General features: G+C 39.9%; 1 protein-coding gene across 1 annotated transcript in view; it reads right to left on the bottom strand.

The window, feature by feature from the left end:
* gpc1a (glypican 1a) overlaps positions 1 to 20050 on the bottom strand; it is a 72502-nt gene that overhangs the window by 25977 nt on the left and 26475 nt on the right. The window contains exon 2 of the mRNA XM_049465514.1: positions 2787 to 2945. Coding sequence (XP_049321471.1) covers positions 2787 to 2945 — 159 coding nt within the window. The remainder of the gene's footprint in view (positions 1 to 2786; positions 2946 to 20050) is intronic.

The following is a 20050-nucleotide window of genomic DNA, read 5'->3' as shown; positions in this document are numbered from 1 at the left end:
AGAAAATCCAGCCAAGATGTGCAAAGATGTCATCTAAACTAGAGGTGCTACTTTGAAGAATCTAAAATATAAAACATATTCTGGTTTGTTTTAAACCTTTTTGTTTACTAAATAATTTGATAAGTTTTTCTTCATAGTTGAATTTTGTATTAATCTACATTTTTTTGTTTAACTGTTTATGCTTGCAGTTTATATGCATGCAAAAAATATAAAGCACTTTAGTTATGAGGTAGATTTTCTTTTGTTTGTTACATTATTTTATGTGATATGATTAATCTTGTTACATTATTGTTATTTTATACAAAATCAGAGTCTTGCTAAGTATTTTTCACACTATGAGGCACGCCAAATTATAAGGTGCACTTTCAAAAAAACGTCTATTTTTTGGTCAGCGCTACACTGAGGAACCCTGAATGTACCAGTAAGCCATGGTGATATTAGCTAGCAGTTTGTCCAACGTAGCTTGTTTTAACACAGTTAACGCATAGGCTACAGGCCGATAATACTCACTTCTGAACGGCAAAAATAGCTAGCGCTTAGCGCTGTTAACGGGTAATGCTAATACTGCTCTAGTCTTGGTGCTGGAGAACTAAACTGAAACTCCTTTATAACTCTGTACTCCTTGCAACCTGACTGGTAAAATTCATAAATAAGGGGCACCAGATTATAAGGCACACTGACAATTTTGGGAAAATAATAGGAATTTAAAATGCGCCTTATAGTGCGAAAAATATGATACTTTTACAGATGTTTTGCAGTAGCCTTTTCATAAAATTGCTCAAATATTTTTGAGTGTTTTGTCAAATAGCCAAGAACACTGTTATCACAAAAATACCCTGAATACTCCTAAAATATTGTGATATTATTACAAGATCATATCGCCCACCACTGCATTGATTCATTGATATTGCTACATATCTTCTACACTGTTAGAGGATTAGGAATGTTTTGAAGGAGAAACCCTTTTTGGAATGATAGTGGAACACCTTTGCTTATCTCAAGAAGCTCATTATCAATCTTAATGTAATCGGTTGCTTCATCTTCAGCCAGCAGCACCCAGGAGGGAGTGTTCGGGAGGGTTTTGGCTGGGAAAGGTTGTTTTGTTTGCGCTCAAGTATGTACGGCATTTCTCTTTCTTTTACTGCTTGTATTGGCACACATTCTGTAGAAGGTTCCCATGCTTGTCTTTCTGTATAGTATGTTAGAGAATGGGAACAATGGGCCTCATTCACTGTTATCTTTCTACAGGGTATCTGTAGGTATGGGAAAATTCAACCTTAATTAAAATAAATGCATAAGACTTTTTAATAGCACTTAATTAAGATGACTTTTGCGATAACAAAATGGCCAAAAGCACACAACATCAATATTAAGTTTACAGACTTTACAATAAGCTTGAGATACCTATATTTGCCTATAGCATCCCTGTGCCTACATTACTGCATATACAGGGGTTGGACAATGAAACTGAAACACCTGGTTTTAGACCACAATAATTTATTCTCCTGACAGACAGTTCTGGTGGGAACAGGAGAGTTGAGGTGCACATTGAATTCTGCCGTGATTTGATCAGCCCACAAGAACATCCCTTTCAGGCAGCTTCCTCTTACAGCGTCCACAGTTAATCCTGTTGGATGTTGTCCTGTCGTCCTTCTTAGTGGTATGCTGACATTACCCTGGATACCGTGGCTCTTGATGCATCACAAAGACTTGCTGTCTTGGTCACAGATGCTCCAGCAAGACGTGCACCAATAGTTTGTCCTCTTTTGAACTCTGAAATGTCGCCCATAATGTTGTGTGCATTGCAATAATGTGCAGATCCTTATATCTTCCTGTTCCTAAGAATTTGTGAATAGGGCTGTGCATTGGTAGGAACCAGGCAATATAATACATATCGCAATACAGGGTTTAGAAATCAATATATTTTGCGGTACTGTTAATTAAGTATTGCCAGGAGGTCTCTTGAGATCAAAATCTCTTTTTTGAGGGAGACCTGTACTGTAATCAGTAGGAAGATGGATAGTCACAGGCCATTAAACAAAGCAGAACTGCTTACATTTTTGCATCACGAGTGACATAAGGTCACCCAAAAGCAGTGTGAAAGACTGGTGGAGAGCATGCCAAGACAGATTAAAGCTGTGATTAAAAAACAGGGTTATTTCATCAAATATTGATTTCTGAACTTTTAAAACATTCGTGTTGTTGTTTGTCCACTCTCTCCACTCTTCTACCAGACTCTGGTCTATAACCGTGTTATAGTGACAGTCAGATTAATTATTTAGATTACTCGTCACTGAAAAAAAGTAACGGCGTCGGTAACGCCATTTATTTCAACGCCGTTACTCCCATCACTAGTTATATCAAGAGTAAAGTCAGTGCAGTGTTTTTCCAGAAAATCTTACAGCACTTCATGATTCCTTCGGCTGACGGATTTCATTTTCCAATAGGACTTGGCACACTGCCCACACTGCCAAAAGTACCAATTGATTTTTTTTTATATTCTAAATTTCAGAAACCCATTTTTTGGGTTTTCATTGGCTGTAAGCCATAATCATCAACAACAAAATAAATAAAAGCTTAAAATAGATCACTCTGTGTGTAATACATCTATATAATATATAGGCTTCACATTGAACTGAATTACTGAAATAAAGTAACTTTTCAATGCCATTCTATTTTTTTTGAGATGCACTAGTAGTATCACAATATTTCAATGCTTCAATATTTTTGTTAAACTGGTAAACACCTGCCAATATGTGTTTGTGTGGTATTTGGTTTCTACTCACTATCAAAGCTCCTGTATTGGGCGTTGAGCGTAGCTTGGATGGAGCGTCCAGCCTCTCTGACCAGTCCTTCAAACTCCCTCCGGCTCAGGTTGGACAGGGTCTCCTCCATGGCGCTGGTGCAGCAGGTGTATCCTTGAGGGCAGACGCGCAGATGCTCACCTGCCAAGAAACAACAACACAAATTATTACACTATTAACTGTAATTATAACGAAGGAGATGCGCATACTATATGGAAACCCCACAACATTTACATTGTTACATTACATTAATGTCTGCTAATGATGTGAAGGATTTTAATTAAAGTAAATCAGCTGGCTTGTAAAGAATACATTGGTTCCCACTGCTGGGAGTTACACAATGCATATCTGGGAGTACCTTGGGTGTAAAAACTATGTGTATGAAATATAAAAGTGGCAGAGAATTTCAAAGATGTCCCAAATGTTCTTTGGGATCAATAAACCAACCAACCATCCTAACCACCCAACCTAACCACCCAACCAACCAACCACTCAACCAACCATCTACCCAACCAACCAACCAACCAACCAACCAACCAACCATCAAACCAACCAACCAACCATCCAACCAACCACCCAACCAACCAACCATCCAACCAACCAACCAACCATCCAACCAACCACCCAACCAACCACCCAACCAACCACCCAACCATCCAACCAACCAACCAACCAACCACCCAACCACCCAACCAACCATCAAACCAACCATCCAACCAACCAACCAACCAACCAACCAACCAACCAACCACCAAACCAACCAACCAACCAACCAACCACCCAACCAACCAACCACCCAACCATCAAACCAACCAACCAACCATCAAACCAACCAACCATCCATTTATCCATCCACCCATCCATCCATCCATCCATCCAGGTGTTTGCATCATGTTAATGTAACCTTATTGTTTAAACAGTGATTTATCTTCTGCACATCTCTTTATCCCAAGAGGAAAGCCAGGATATCATCCTGATTTCTGGTGAATGATGCACACAATGTTTACAAATGGTACCCAAAAAGACTCACATTATCCACAGTGATGTTACCAGAGTTCTTGCTAAATTCAGTGAAATATTACATTACATTACATTTGGCAGATGCTTTTGTCCAAAAAAGCATGATATTGGCAAAAATAGGCATTGCAATATACTTTTTGTCTGCACTATATATAAATAAAAAGTACAGGTATGTACTACAGGTTGTGTCTAAAACTGGATCACTTTTATATGGATTAAGTCTGGAAAATATTTCTTTCGAGCATTATTATCGCAGTGTACATATGCACAACAATAGAATTTGCAATGTTTTGTGGAAACAAAAACTTTTTTGCTGCTTATTACAAAGAAACATTTTCCAACCAATTTCTCCTTTAATATTTCTTCTGTGCCTCGATTAGTGCGATATTTCTCAATTTTCAGTCAGAAACCCGCATTCTGAAGAATAATGCAGTGTTCGGCAGTGCGTGAGTAACTCCGTGGCTGTGTGATATGAACGCATGGGCTTTTTAAACAATGTCTTGAATCATGGATTCACTCAATGAATCGACTTAAATCAAAGCGTCTGAACACCAATTATATATGATTGTTTTTTTTACAGGTAAACCTAGTTTTGAACCATTTCTTTGTCATCTGTAGTTTGATTTTTAGTAGGGGGGAAAATTGATTACAGGATCACCCTCCTGACCTCTACACAACCTACATCCACACCGTTCACCCAGCTGGGGAATCTCAGCAGTCAAACCCATCACAGATGCCCACACACATGTGTATGCATATGCATACAATCTCATTTGCATACTGATGCTCTAAGCTCTGCACTTTTAAATCTCACAGAAGAAGCTCACACGTGTGGTTATCTGTCATACTAGAGCTCACACACTCACACTCTCACACACTCTCACACACTCTCACACACTCTCACACACACTCACACACACTCACACACACTCACACACACTCACACACTCTCACACACACTCACACGCACTCACACGCACAGACACGCACAGACACGCACAGACACGCACAGACACGCACAGACACAGGCAATCTGCAGCAGGTCAGCGAGGTCCTCCTGGCAGCAGGGACCTCTCTGGATGTACCTGACATTTAGCAAGCAGGTTTCACGCCTGAGCCTGACCCGGAGCGGGGCCTGCGGAGGGGTGGTGCGGATGGGTGGGTTTGCAGGCGGAGATGCAGAGGCTTCCATGCATTTTTCATAGCCTCTGACTGCAGAGCGAGAGGAGAAAGGGTGCAGAGACGCTGGTTTATTTATTCACTGAGGTAACGCTGTAGTGAAGAGGGGAAAAAAAAAAAAAAAAATACGAAAAAAGCCTCATCACTTTTAGACCAAGCCAAGGAACGTCTCCATGCACCGGTTAAGTGCCCACAGACCCATTTCGAGCAGAATTCTGATGGACCTTTTTCACCCAGTGCTTTTTTCATCCATTTATTGTGAGAAAGCAGAGCTGGATATGATCCTACACTATAGGCCCTGACTCACACAGCACGCCACACCACACCACAACACAGCACAACACACGAAAGCATCCGTATCAAGTCAACTGCACCTGTGAACGCAAAGCAAAGACCTTTACAGAAGAATTTGCATTTTAAAAAGGAGATTTACCAATTTCTCTGCATAATCTAGTGGTTAAGATGTAGCTAACATCATTCAGAGTGAGTGGGGTTTGGTGTGAAACCATGGCTTGAAGTAAAATAGCAAGCAATATAGCATATATAGCATAATATAGCACATCCCTTTTTTGTATTACATTTGGCACACCTGCAGTTTTCCAAAGGCAGCACTGCTGTAAATGTGCCAAAAGTGGACTAAATATGTTCTGGTACATGTGGGCTAAATGTGCATTTTCAACATGGGGGCCATTTGTGGCTAACGTGCAGCTTTGCAAAGACATCAGAGCCATATCTTTGCCAGAAGTGGACCAGATATGTTTTGGTACTTGCTGTCCAAATGTGTATTTTCAACATGTGGGCCACATGCTGGTTGTTGGGGCAGACAGTGGGCCAGCACTGCCATATCTTTGCCAAAAGTATATCAAATTATTATTTTTTTTTAGATCTATTATTTGTGCATCTCAAAAAATAAGAATTTAAAATGACAAAAGTTACTTAATTTCAGTAATTCAGACTCATTTCATCATTTTTTTTAAATTATTTTATATCTACTTGTGGTCTCTAGTAAGAATGAATGCCATGCAAGTTTTTTGTAAAAAAAAAGTGCTCAGTTGTTTCTATTTAGTCCTGCTTTAGATCACTGGTATCTAAAAAAAGACTTATTCATACATGCAAATATATCGACTGTAATTGGCTAACAGCACTGCAGCAGAGAACGCCTAACTGCCTTCTCCCCCACAGTCAAATTTACAGCTCTTAAACTCAAAGAACAAAATGTTTTCAGAGATACAGCCTTAGTTAAAGATTTGGCACGGAGTGTTAGGTAAAGTTATTAGTTTATTTAAGGTCTCGCAGACAAAACGCAGACTAAACCCGAGATATGATTTAAACCTACAGTTACTTACACAAGATAGTAGAGGTGTGCCAAAAAATCGATTCACATAAGAATCTTGATTCTCATTTACTACGATTCAGAATCGATTTAAAATGTCCCAAAATCGATTCTGAGGGGCGGGTTTTAGACTGATTTTGGGCTGGGTATTTTTGTTGGACCTGGCAACCCTGGGGATAGCGCTTGTCCTTTCAAACGGAGATCTTCCAGACACACACAGAGCGTAGGTGTTTGAGAATCACCGGTAAGATGGCAGAACAAGCACTATATTACATTAGATTAACGTGTAGTTTCAATGTTTTATGGCAGAATGCTTCATAACAAGCATAAAAAAGATCGCTAGTAGTTAGTTTCAGTAACTGTTAGCTAGCTAACTAGCTAACTTTCCAGTTCCACCTTAAATAACGCTACAGGTGGCAGCGGGCTGCAGCATTTAAGGCGGAACGGAAAAATAACAATAAGCTAATCAGAGCTAATTTCAGCTCCTCATCACAGAGGAATTAAGGAATGGACCATATGAATTAATTTCTCCACCTCCTGCCCCCTTTCTGAAGAAATACAACGACCTTAAATTAACTAGTTAATCAGCAGCTGCTCCTGAACTTTAGCGCTCCACTGCTATCATCACATCAGCCCAGCAGCGTCACCTACACACCACCGCTAGTAGCCTGGTAATAAAGCAGTGTTATTTATTATTTATTTATTGTTCATTAACGTCATTGTGATATCCCAGTGATTCCTCTGTCACTGAGGACCCACATTCCTGCACATTTTATTGTTTTTGTAACACATTACCTGCTCCAGGACCAGTGTATATTATGGAGGGTTTTTTTTCAATAAGATTCATAAGCCAGAAGCAGAAATTTTTATAATTCAAATCGTTTTGAATCAAAAATCGATTTTGAATCGAATCGTGGCCCCCAAAATCGGAATCGAATCGAATCGTGAGATAGTAAACGATTCCCACCCCTACAAGATAGCCAATCCTAACGAGCTCTGTAAACATAAGCTATAAACAGAGTAAGAGGGCTCAGCGCTGTCTGTGGGAGCAAACTCACTGGTTGACATAGACACCTAACGTCTCTCTGATCAACTTGTATTTCTGAGGATTTTTTTTACTAGCTACTGCAGACAAGGGAGACACTAGACCTCAAGCAGTTTGGACTGTGTGTCACTCCACTCTTCGTCCAGACTCTGGTCCACTGATTTCCAAATGAAATGCAAAATTTACTGATGATCAGTAATGATTTGGAGAGCCATGTCATCTGCATGTCATCTTATTTTTTGAGATGCACCTGTATATACACGAGTCATATCGCATACTGGCATCGGTCCACAATTCCCACATCGGTGCATCCCTAGTTGCTATTTCTTTTCACGACACATAAAACATATTTGACACAAAGGATACCAAGTGTTTCATGTGTTATTTTGCCCCATTCCTCCAAATACATCATAAAATACAGGTTGTCTTTGGCTTTCTTTGCTTTAAAATTCTCCACACATTCTCTTTCGGAGGTAGGTTAGGTCAGTTCAGCACACAGACCCCATAAATCTTCCACTGCCATGCTTTTGTAGTGTGTGCAGCATGTGGTTTAGCACTGCCTTATTGAAAAATGCCTAGACTCCCTGGGAAAATCCTGCTGTTGTTTAGAATGCAGCACGCTGACTTTTGGACTGTTGGTCTTTTCATCTTTGGTCCAGAGCACATGGTGTCTATTTTTTCAAAGAAGGTCTGGAATACTGATTCAATACTGAAACAATACACCACTGTTTACACTGCATGACTGTCTGGTCTCAGATGCCTCAGAGCACTTTTGGACATGGTTAACGCTAATAAAGCTTTTTTTGTTTGTTTTGCGCGGTAAAATCAATTTATTTAATGTAAAAACTCATATCACGATAACAATAAAAATGCAATTTATCTTACAGCCCTTACAGCTTATAGTAGGAGGGTAGGTAGACAGATTAAAACAATCTAAAACAATCTAATCGAATTGTGAGTCAGGTGTAAATATTCATGACTTCCTGATTTAAACAGGGGTAATCAAACTGAACCACTGTGAGATTTACACCGCCGCTCCAATTAGTCTCCCATTCTCTGTGTTTATCCTCTGAGTCTGTCGGTTATCAGGAGGGCTCTGTCTCTGTCGATCAGGAGGGTGATTTGCTGCGAGCCGCTAGAACAGCCCTGCTGAGCTGCTGCGCTGCATGTGAACACCGAGGACATTAGGGAGCTGCCAGGCGCGTATAAACCAATATAAACCCATATAAACCAATATCAACCCATATAAAGCAATAAGCCGAGGCCGGGATGATATTTAGCGCAGCGCCCCACGCCTGCTGTCCGCGGCCGCTAAACACACCACAATCTCATTAAAGCATCTCATCCCAGACCAGCACGCCACAGCTTCCTCATTTCAGTCGGCCAGCGCCGCAGCGGTGTGCCCTGCATATCAATACTGCTGACCGAGAGCACACAGGAACAGAGCCAGCCTTTCTCTCTCTCTCTCTCTCTCTCTCTCTCTTTCTTTCTTTCTCTACACCATTCTCTCTCTCTCTTTCTCATTAGCTCTATATATCTTTCTTCTCTCGCTCTCTCTCTTCTGGACACACTGCTAACCACTGGGCCATTGGGACTGTGATATGGATTTTAGCTTTGCACATTAGATCAGCTGTACCATGATGTGTGACAAAAGGCTCAGAGAAAAAGAGAGAGAGAAAGAGAGAGAGAGAGAGAGAGAGAGAGAGAGAGAGAGAGAGAGAGAGAGAAAGAGCGGTTGTAGGTGAATATAAAAAGAGCTGGCAGCCTACACAAAACACACATCAGTTTATTTATTACACAATTAATATTAGTAATAGTAATTTTGCATGACTGGGCTTTTGTATAGTTTTGTGACTTACTCTACTGTTAGGAGCACATATAATATAAAACATTAAGGCTTTAAATTAAAGCTTTGATTTCTATTTGGTTTACGTCCCACAAAATTATACAATATATAAAGAAAATATATAGCAGAAACACAGCTGAGGAGTGTAAACTATATGTCTTAAAAAGAGATACGCCAAACAACTTTAAAAAAGGCTTCCTTTACAAAACTAAATATTTTAAATAGCTCCATAAACACTACAAAACTACATTGCATTGTGTTATTTAAGCAATTAGAGGCATTAAAGTATTTAAGCAGCTGTTTATTACAATTCCCTTAGTTCTCCACTTTACAAATACAAGCAGTTTAGTGTGCATTAATAACATCCTTAAAGCTATAGTATTAATATATTTAAATAGGGCTATAGTTACTCATATTGTAAGGAGTTCTGTTGTCATGTTAGTCCAGGTAGGACAGCATGAGACTGAGCTCAGCTGCCATTACTGTGCTTCTTTGATGGTGCTCTACACTTCTACAGAGTGCCTTTAGCGCTATGGCGGTATTTGAAAAACACATACCGGTTTGAAATTTACCTCCATACCGTATGAACCGATATACCGCTCAGCACTAGGTTCATGATCAAAGCTCTGATAATTTAACGTATAATAAATATCAGTTAGAGATGGCATTATGACATTTTGTTAATTTATCGTGGTCAACAATATGCATTTTTGAGCATACTGTGAATATCAGGGTTGGGTATCATCACAGATTTTTTTTTTATCAATTCAATTCCGATTTACAAGGTTCCAATTTGATTCAGTTTCGGATTACTTGAATTTCTTGCCTCTTAATGTGTACTTGAACTAATGGTGTTAGTATTTTAACTAGCTCATCACTAAGATTAGCTAGCTCGTCACTAGCTTTAGTTCTCTCCCCAGAAACATATTTTTTTTAGCTAGCTTAACGCTAAGGTTAGCTAGCTCGTCGCTAAGGTTAGCTAGCTTTATTTCTCTCCCCTGTAACATTTGTATTTTAGCATTAAGAAATAAAGTTTTTTAAAAATCAAGAATTTTTAATGTATTCTCAAGTGCACTTGCAAAGCCTGTCAAAAACTTTATGATTAAAGTGGCTCTTATCAGGACTACCCCAGGAACGAAAGACTAAGAGTTACCTCTGTTGCACAGGATAAGTTCAACAGAGTTATCAGCCTCAAAAACCACAAGAGTTTTCCTGGTTTGTTTCTGGTTTGTTACATGTTCTTCATAGTCTGGGGACATTCTTTTTCTAAAGTTGTAAAACCCAAGCATTCAACATTTCTCAATTCAAAGAATCACATATGTACCATACATACATACATACATACACACATATTAATTTTCATACAGACTTGAATTAAGGTGAAGTTGAGAGATAGACAGTGCAGACAGAGAATAAGAAATAAAGAAAATATATTGATATGTTAATATAGAGAAAATGAGACGGAGAAAAAGAAAAACAGAGAGAGAGAAAGAAAGAAAGAGGGGAAACTAAAATTCCTCATCAGGTATGAGACGCTTGAGGTGTGGCTGCAATACATTTTGCTAGAGGAGAAGCAGAGGTGATAAATGAAGATAAAGTGGCTCTTCTTGTGTTAGGATGTCAGTCTCCCTCCATTCATCGGGTCCAGACAGAGAGAGAGAGAGAGAAAGAGAGAGAGAGAGAGAGAGTGTGTGTGTGTGAGAGAGAGAGAGAGAGAGAGAGATTCCTCTGTCAGGTAGACAGACAGAATGGATCACACTGATTAATAGGAAGAAATCACCCGGCTGCCACAAGGAGAAATCCTTTAAGACAGTCAGTTCATCACTCTGCAGGACAGACAGACAAACAGCCAGACAGAACAGCGCTCCCTCACTCGTCCTCTCAGCTCTCGCTCTACAGCTACTCTAATTAGCCACAGGGTTTTTCAGAATGGCCTGGCAGCAGCGCTTCTCCACCTGCTGCAATCACACCACGACTATTGACTATTTAATCAGACAGTGTCTGCTCTGCAGGAGATCTGAGGAATTGCTGCTTCACAGCTTTCTTACAGACACACTTATTACAGCGTGAGTAAACTCAGTCTAATACGTTTATTTAACCTACAAATACAATGAATTTAATGCCAACAAATTACAATTTTACTGGTCCAAACATGAATAGTGTTCCCCCAATGGGGTTAACAGAGAACTAAGGTGAAATACAGCGAGAGAAACTGAGACAAAGAGACAGAAAGAGCAGAGACAAGGGTGAGACACAAGAAGAGAGACACTAGGGGAGAAAGACATAGAAAGAAACACGAAGAGACAAGAAGAGAAACAGAAAGAGAGACAAAGAAAGAGAGAGAGACAGACAAGCATATAAAGAGACAGAACAGGAGAGATAAAGACATTAAGAGCGAGACAAAGACCTGCAGAGAGGCTGAGAAAACACTGAGACATAAGGAGAGAAGGACAAAAGGACAAAGAGACATAGAGAGACAAAAATAAAGCAGAAGAAAGGAAAAAGGGAGAGAGACACATAAAGAGACAAAGGCAGAGAAACAGAGTCGCAAAGACAGAGTCAAGTGAGATGCAGAGAGAACAGCACAAAGAGACAAAAAGAGAACAAGACCATAAGGGAGAGACAAATTAAGAGACACAAAAATAGAGACAGAAAGTGAATTAGGGTGAGATGCAGAGAGTTAAAGATAGAGAGGAAGAAACCAAGAAAGAGAGAGGGACAAAACAAAAGACACAAGAGAGAGACACAGTAAGAGAGAAAGCCAAGGAAAGACACATTAAGAGACAGAAAAAGGTAAAGTCAGTAAGAGAGACACCTACTTACAGAGGGGGAGGTAAGAGAGACATGGAGACAACTGAAGAAGAAGGGGAAAGAGAAGGAGTCACTGAAGTGAGAGAGAAAGGCAAACAGACACAAATGAAGACATAAGAAGGGACGCAAAGAGACAAAGATAGTGAGGCAAAAAGAGACAGGGAGAGAGATGTATAAAAAGAGGGGGGCTGACAGAGATATGAATAGAGACAAAGAGAGGGAGGAAAGGTGGAGATAAAAGGAGAGAGAGAGAAAAAAGAGAGACAAAGAAAGGACCTTCGAAAAATAGAGACAGAAAGAGGGAGGAGAGAAATATATAGAGAAAAGAAGGGCACTATGAGAGAAAGATGAAACAGAAAGAGAGAGAAGGATTAAGAGACAGAGAGACAAAGGGATAGAGGGAGACATAAATAGACAAGAAGAGAAAAAAAAACAGACAGAAAGCAAGATAAATGGAGAGACAGTGAGAGAGATAGTAGAAAAAGAGAGACAGAGTAAGCAAGGAAGAGAGAAAAAGACAGAATAATAGAAAGAGAAATAAAGAACGAGAGATAATGGGCTGTTTTCTACAAAGGGTGCTTTTTCATATCTACTGTCCCAAAAAGAGACAGAAAGAGACACCGGGAAAGAGGCAAGGACAATAATAGAAAGAAAGACAAAAAGAGAAACAGAGACAAAGAGAGACAGAACGCAAGAGAGGGAGATAAAGAGACTATGGGCTGTTTTCTACAAAGGATGATTTTCTCATGTGGCCTACTGTACTAAAAGAGAGAGAGAGAGAGAGAGAGAGAGAGAGACTATCCTGCCCATTAAACAGCCTGTTTGGGTGGAATTGTGCTTTAAGCCATGCCAATTACTGTTCCACTAAGTGGAGGAGAAGAAGAGCTGGCTCACAGTGTGGATAAATACATTCCTCAGTCGTGTTGACAAGACAGATTAGACCACTCCACCTTCACATCAACTGGACCGACTTCTGACAACGCATCTGGATGCACTTCAGTCAAGAGCCATTTCAAAAGAAAAACAAGCAACCAGTGACAGGAAGTGCTCGTGAGGGATGCTCTTCCACGTTCTCCTTCAAAGCCGCTCATGCATTCCTCCGCCAATCCTCTTTCATTTTCCTCTCCCACAACTTTCCCTCTCGTCCCGGGAGAGGATTTGAGCGGGTTCCGGCGGGACGGAGGTGCGGCAGGCGCCTCGGGCGGTGTTTTTCTCGCTGCGCCGGTGAGCAGGTGTGCGAGGCTCTGAAGGTGAGCCCGGCCGGAGCCATAAATCCCCGAGCTAACCGCCAGAGACATTCATATCCTCTCGGCTCCAGAGCCGCCAGTGTTCCTCGGAGGAGAGGGAATTGATTTGGTACAGTAAGCTCACTTTCAGCTCAGAATATTGTTCCGAAAGGAGGATTGGTCTTAGGCTCGCTCGGGAACAGTTTGGGCAGTTTGGAGGAGCTTTAGGGTTGGAATACAATTCAGTTTAATGGAATTCTCCAGTGCTTTTATAACATCTCTCTATCTGCTGCTTCTGTAATGTGTGGAAATAGATCATTAAAGCACATACTTCTACTTATAAAAGTATCTGTGAGTCAAAAAAACACAAAAAAACACTACCAATAGAAGATGTAATTGGTGGAATGATTCACATTTAAATGCCTATAAATGAAGTTGCCACTATAATCAGGAAATTGCTCGTTCGAATCCTGTTTATGTAGCTTGCCATCAGTTGCCGAAGCCCTGAGAGAGCACAATTGGCTCTTTCCCCTCATCACTCCAAAACCTCAAGGCATCTGTGAGCTGATGTATTGGAACCGAGTGGCTGTGCTTTCCTCCGAGTGTGCTGTAATGCTACTCAGCAATGCTACGTTAGCAGAAGTTCCAAAAGTGGCTGACTTCACATACATAGTTGGCATGTCCCTATGACTTTTGTTTGCATATAAACAATATTTTGAACAATTCAGAAGTTCCAAAAGAGGCCCCCCCAAAACACCCCAAAATGACCATAGAAAAAAATAATGCATTTTAGGGTGTGATGGATTGTGAATAAACCAATAGCGTGTTGGAATGGTGAATGTTTATATTTCTTGTCCAACCACAATCAGATTCACTCTATCTGGACGGAGAGATTTATATGGATATGTTTTTATTTTATTTTTTTAACAATGAGAAGCAGAATTAAAAACAAGATATTACTGTTTTGTTCAGTCAGTTTAAATGCCACCATCACTGTCTAGTGATGATCTGCAAAACAGCAACTTTACAAGAGAGATGAAACCTTCTTCATTGTCAGTAGGAGTCAATCTAAAAAGAGTTCATTTGAGGTAATTTTGGAAAATTTCTAGTGGTTCATTCATCAGGAAATTTTGACACAGTGTAGTGCAGTATACTAAAAATTGACAAAAATGGAGATACTTGTTTTCGATTAGACAGAGATATTGAATACATATACTGAATTTAGTGGCTTTCACTGAACAATACAATATAATATTTAAAAACAGTTATTCCACTTCTATTAAAGGGGAACAGACAGTTGCTTGAACTGCATGATACTGATATAGCAGAGATTAATCTGTCACTCCAATAGAACAACCAAAACATGGAAAAATAGCCAGAAATATCAGTAATCTGAATACTCTCAGAATGGCCCAGATTATTTTAATGAGGCCATGTTATCTGTAACACCAGTACCACCAGGTTACAGTAATGATAAATCAAAGTGTATCTACAGTGCCCTCCATAATTATTGGCACCCCTGTTTAAGATGTGTTCTTTAGCTTCTCATAAATTGAGTTTTGTTCAAAATAATATAGGACCACGATGAGAAAAAAAAGTAAAGTCCAACCTTTAACTCAAGTAAATTTTAAGTGGGAAATAAAATCCCCTAAGAAATAATTATTCTTCATAAAATCACCTGTTCCACAATTATTGGCACCCCTAACAATTCTTAGGAAATAAATTTAATAAAAGTATTTCTGTCACTTCTACAGTAGTTTACGAAGTTGATCAGAGTATGTAGGAACATTTAATTAGTAATTCACAACTTCCTGTTTCCCTGGGGTATAAATATAACGTGACACAGAGGCCATTTATCTTCAACATGGGAAAGACAAAGGAACATACCATTCAAGTGAGGCAGATGTGTGTTGACCTTCACAAGTCAGGCAATGGCTACAAGAAAATCGCTACTCGCCTACACCTGTCCATATCTACTGTCAGAGGAATTATTAAGAAGTTTAAAACAACTGGAACAGTGGTAAACAAGCCTGGATGAGGACGCAAGTTTATTTTGCCACCACGCACAGTGAGGAGGATGATAAGAGAAATAAAAAGTTCTCCAAAGCTCACTGTTACAGAATTGCAACAAATGGTAGCTTCTTGGGGTCACAAAGTCTCCAAAACAACCATCAGGTGCTATCTACATGCCAACAAGCTGTTTGGGAGGCATGCACGGAAGAAACCATTTCTCACTCACAATCATAAACGCAAACGTTTGGAGTTTGCTAAGCGGTACTATGACTTCAACTGGGACCGTGTGCTTTGGTCAGATGAAACAAAGATAGAGCTTTTTGGCAACAAATGCTCTAAGTGGGTCTGGCGTAACACAAGAGCTGAGTATGCAGAAAAGCACCTCATGCCCACTGTGAAATACGGGGGGGGATCAGTGATGCTGTGGGCCTGTTTCTCTTCTAAAGGCCCTGGGAACCTTGTTAGGGTGCATGGCATCATGAATGCTCTAAAATACCAGGACATTTTAAAACAAAATCTGGTGGCTTCTGCCCGAAAGCTGAAGATGGGTCGTCACTGGGTCTTTCAGCAAGATAATGACCCTAAACATGTGGCCAAATCTACACAGAAATGGTTCACCGCACACAGAATCAAGCTCCTCCCATGGCCATCTCAGTCCCCAGACCTCAACCCCATTGAAAACCTGTGGTGTGAGCTGAAGAGGAGAGTGCAGAGGAGAGGACCCAGGTCGTTGGATGATTTAGAGAGAATGTGCAAAGAGAAATGGTCAAAGATCCCTCTTTCTGTATTCTCCCATCTTGTGAAACATTACAGGAGAAGATTAGGTGCTGTTTTGTTGGCAAAAGGGGGTTGTACAAAGTATTAACATCAGGGGTGCTAATAATTGTGGCACACATGATTTGATGTTAAATAATTATTTCTTAATGTGGGATTTTTTTCCTACTGAATAAATTCACTTGAGTTAAAGGTTGTATTTTACTCTTTTTTTCCATCGTGGTCCTATATTATTTTGAACAAAACTCAATTTATGAGAAGCTAAAGAACACATCTTAACCAGGGGTGCCAATAATTATGGAGGGCACTGTATACATATACTGTCTTTTTATGGCCCAACTGGGAAAATTAGGATAGGATTTTAGGTGTGCCTTATAGTGCGAAAAATACGGTAAACTAATATTGTTTTTGCATTTTTACACTTTTAAAAGTCACAAGATCAGCAGATTGGAAGATGTTGATATAGAAGACAAATATAGTGTTTATAGTGTGCCAAAAAGACAATAATAGCTCTAGACATTCAAGGGTTAACAATCTCTACAAGTTAAATATTCCCATTTATTTTCTCACAAACAAAAACAGCAATAAAGAAGAACGTTAAGTTCTACAGAAGAAAAATATTGTGTTCTCATCTGTTATCATTACTTGTAAAATCCAAACACTCCCAGCACAAATCTGCTGTCTGTCTACATTCAAAACTAATCCCCACATCGGGACTCGCTTTTAAACAAGAGGTCAACAGGACTGTCCTGCTTTACCCAGGCACTGCTCTCAATTAAGAGGATATAGTGTTTTAATGAAGACAATACAATATCACCATAATCCCCATCTGACTGGCATCAGCCCTCAGCATGTGGGAACCACACAGTCAGGCTAACGTGGGAAATGAGGTTAGGGAAGGGAAAGACAGAGGGAGGGAGGGAGGGAGAGAAAGAGGGAGGGAGAGATGAAATGATGGAATTAGAGAGAGAGAGGCAACAAGAAGCTCAATGTGTCTGCCATATGCAACAATTTTCACAGAGTTAAAGCAAATATCCCACAGCTTAACGTTCCCAGCTTTTCTTTAGGGCCTATCCAATGTGACAATTTTTGTGATAGATGGTGACACTGAGTTCTGAAAACCACTAAAAACGTAGATATTATTACAGCAAAAACGATTTAATACGGTCAGAAAGACATTTAGAGGCACTCTTATCTTGAGTAATGTACAGATTAGAGACCATGTTACAGAGTTAAAGTCTAAAATACAATTAAAAACTAGAGATGCACAATAATATAGTGTTTCAGCACATGTACATAAAGTCACATCACATTTGTTTAGTTTTTTGTCTGAAAAATGTAAGTATGACAAATATGCAAAAACAAAAGAAATCTGTAGGGGGGCAAAAACTTCTAGAGAAAACCGTTGTAACATGTATATACCTTACATTTCAGTCTTCAACTAACTGTGCTCCAACAATAAAATGAAATGTGTCTCCAGATAAATTTGATTTTAGTGTTTTTTAGTTAAGTCTGTTGCAGCTTTAAACACTTTTTTTATTAACAGGTTAAATAAAACAATATATCCATTTAAACTAATAAAAATGGATAAAAAAAAATGTGAGTTTGAAAATTTTAATTTTAGCATGGCTAAAAACATCCTCCAAATCTAGGCATCGGCCCGATGTCAATTCTAAAAAAGCAATTAAGGTTTGAAACCAATATAATTCTGATATCATTGTGCATATTTAAATATAATTCATTTTACTCCAATATGATTAATTATATCACATCTTATCACCAGAGTAATTTCAAAAATGATCTGCTACAAAATCCCAAAGTTTCACATAATTATAGTTTGCCGGTCACATATGTATAATTTGACCATTTTCCTCAATAAATAAATGACCAAGGATTTTGATGTCATTTTTTAAATTTGGTTCTCCTCTTCTTCTTTAAGGACTCAATTTATAGCAAATTAATAGCATTACATAGAATATTCTGAAGAATACGCAAACTTTGAAGCACTACTGTATATATCACACTCTAATTTCCTTCTTCCTCCGTCTGCAGTTGCCCTCTCTTCACCTCCCTGCCTCTGGTTCACTTAATTTCATAGTGACCTTTCCATCAACTCCTTTCCCTGCCTATTAGTGCTCCATCACCCCCTGCGAGTTTCTCTCTCTTTCTCTTTTCATCTGCCCCCGGCCCATCTCGGGCATCCCGCTGTCCCAGGCCCCCCCGGCCCCTTGACCCCTGAACCAGGGCTTCCTCTGAAGTCTCCGTAAAGGGGACCGGCGGCCTGTCGCTTTCTGCGTTAATAGACACAGCAACAGAGCGCCGAAAGTGACACGCCCTGTAAAGCGCGGCTAAAGCACCTTCTAATTGTATTCCGGGGCCGTTTTCTGAAGCCAGCCCCTTCATCGGGAAATTAACGAGTTGGCCAAAGAGCTTTTAGTCATGCCGACACCCACTGACTCACAAATGAGACTGTGTGTGCGCTTGAGTTTTACTGTCTGTGTGCGTGTCTGCGTACGTGTGTGTGTGTGTGAGGTTTGGTGATAAGTCGTCAGTTAAAATAGCCCAGGCCTGTGTGTGATTAAGTATGCACATGGCCTACTGCCACATGTATATATTGAGTTTTATGGCCTGTGGGGACAGACAGACAGCAGGGAAATGGGAAGTATAAAGGCTCTAACAGGGATATCTAATGAGCTACTCTGATCCGGTAATGAAGGCAGTAACACCGGCTCTGTGCATGAGCGGCTTCCGGTCGCAAATAGGACGACCCCACTGCTCCGCCGGCTGCACATCGCTGCGTATTTAAGCATAACAGACTGGAGAGAAAAATATGCACTTCTGTCCTCCCTGACAATTACGCTGACTCGCACGTCAACGTATCTGTCAGACGCAGCAAACACAACATCGGAGAGCAGATTCCACAGCAAATAGGACACACAGCATCTTTCAGCAGCCTCTCGTCTCTTCCCCACATCTCCAGACGTCTTAAAGGTTCCTGCCAGAGCGGAGACGGCCCCACTAACCTGAACAAAAAATAACACAAAGCAAGCAAACGAGCACTTTGTTCCTACCGCACGCGCTCAGTCTCGCTGACAGCTTCCCAACAGTGCTGCTAGCTAAAGGGTTGAATCATAAAAACACAAACCTTGTTTTAGCTCTTGAACAATCTATCACACTCCTGATGCTGAACTTTATTCCACACATTTATAATGCAGCTTCTGTGTGGAGGTGTGCACACTGTGATAGATATTTTAGACTATTAGCTATTACAACCACATTAGTTCACATATCAGGGGTAGAGCTGGGTGATATGACTAAGGCCCTATCCACATGAATCCGGATATTTTTAAAAACTGAGGTTTTTGTCTTCGTTTTGGCTGTTTTGCCATTTTCAGTCACTGAACATTAAGCTTTTAGATGGGAAAACAAAGCTTTCGGAAAACACTAGGGCTGCATTATTATTTTGGTAGTCGACTAATCTGATGATTATCCTTTCGATTAGTCGACTATTCAATGATTATTTCTGCCATGTCCTCCACCTCTAAAAACAATAGAAAAAGCTGAACATGAGATTTAAAGAGCATTTAAATATCTAGATGTTGTTTAAATATGGAAATTGATATTTAGTGATTAAACATGTAATCTTTTGTGTTTGGGCACTTTTGGAGACGCAGACTAAGTTGAGTATAAACTGTGTGAGTGAGCTCATTACCCATCTCTCATTGCGCATCGATCTCCAGCATTTTGTGTAATGCGAGACTGTTACATATTAATGATTAGTCGACAATTAAACTTGTAATATTTAACAATTAAACTCGATAAATTTAAATAATCGACTTTGTTGATTATATCGAATAATCATTGCAGCCCTTGCAGGTTGCAGGTTTGACAATGTTCTTTCTTGGCCTGATACCGCTCATTATTTACAGTTAATTTGGAGAAACTGGTACTGGGGCTCACTCCAAATAATGCCACAACTTGGTTTTGAGGAACACCAGC

This window comes from Astyanax mexicanus, chromosome 16 (genome assembly GCF_023375975.1).
Source record: "Astyanax mexicanus isolate ESR-SI-001 chromosome 16, AstMex3_surface, whole genome shotgun sequence".
Lineage (NCBI taxonomy): Eukaryota > Metazoa > Chordata > Actinopteri > Characiformes > Acestrorhamphidae > Astyanax > Astyanax mexicanus.
This window is presented reverse-complemented; position numbering and strand designations above follow the sequence as displayed.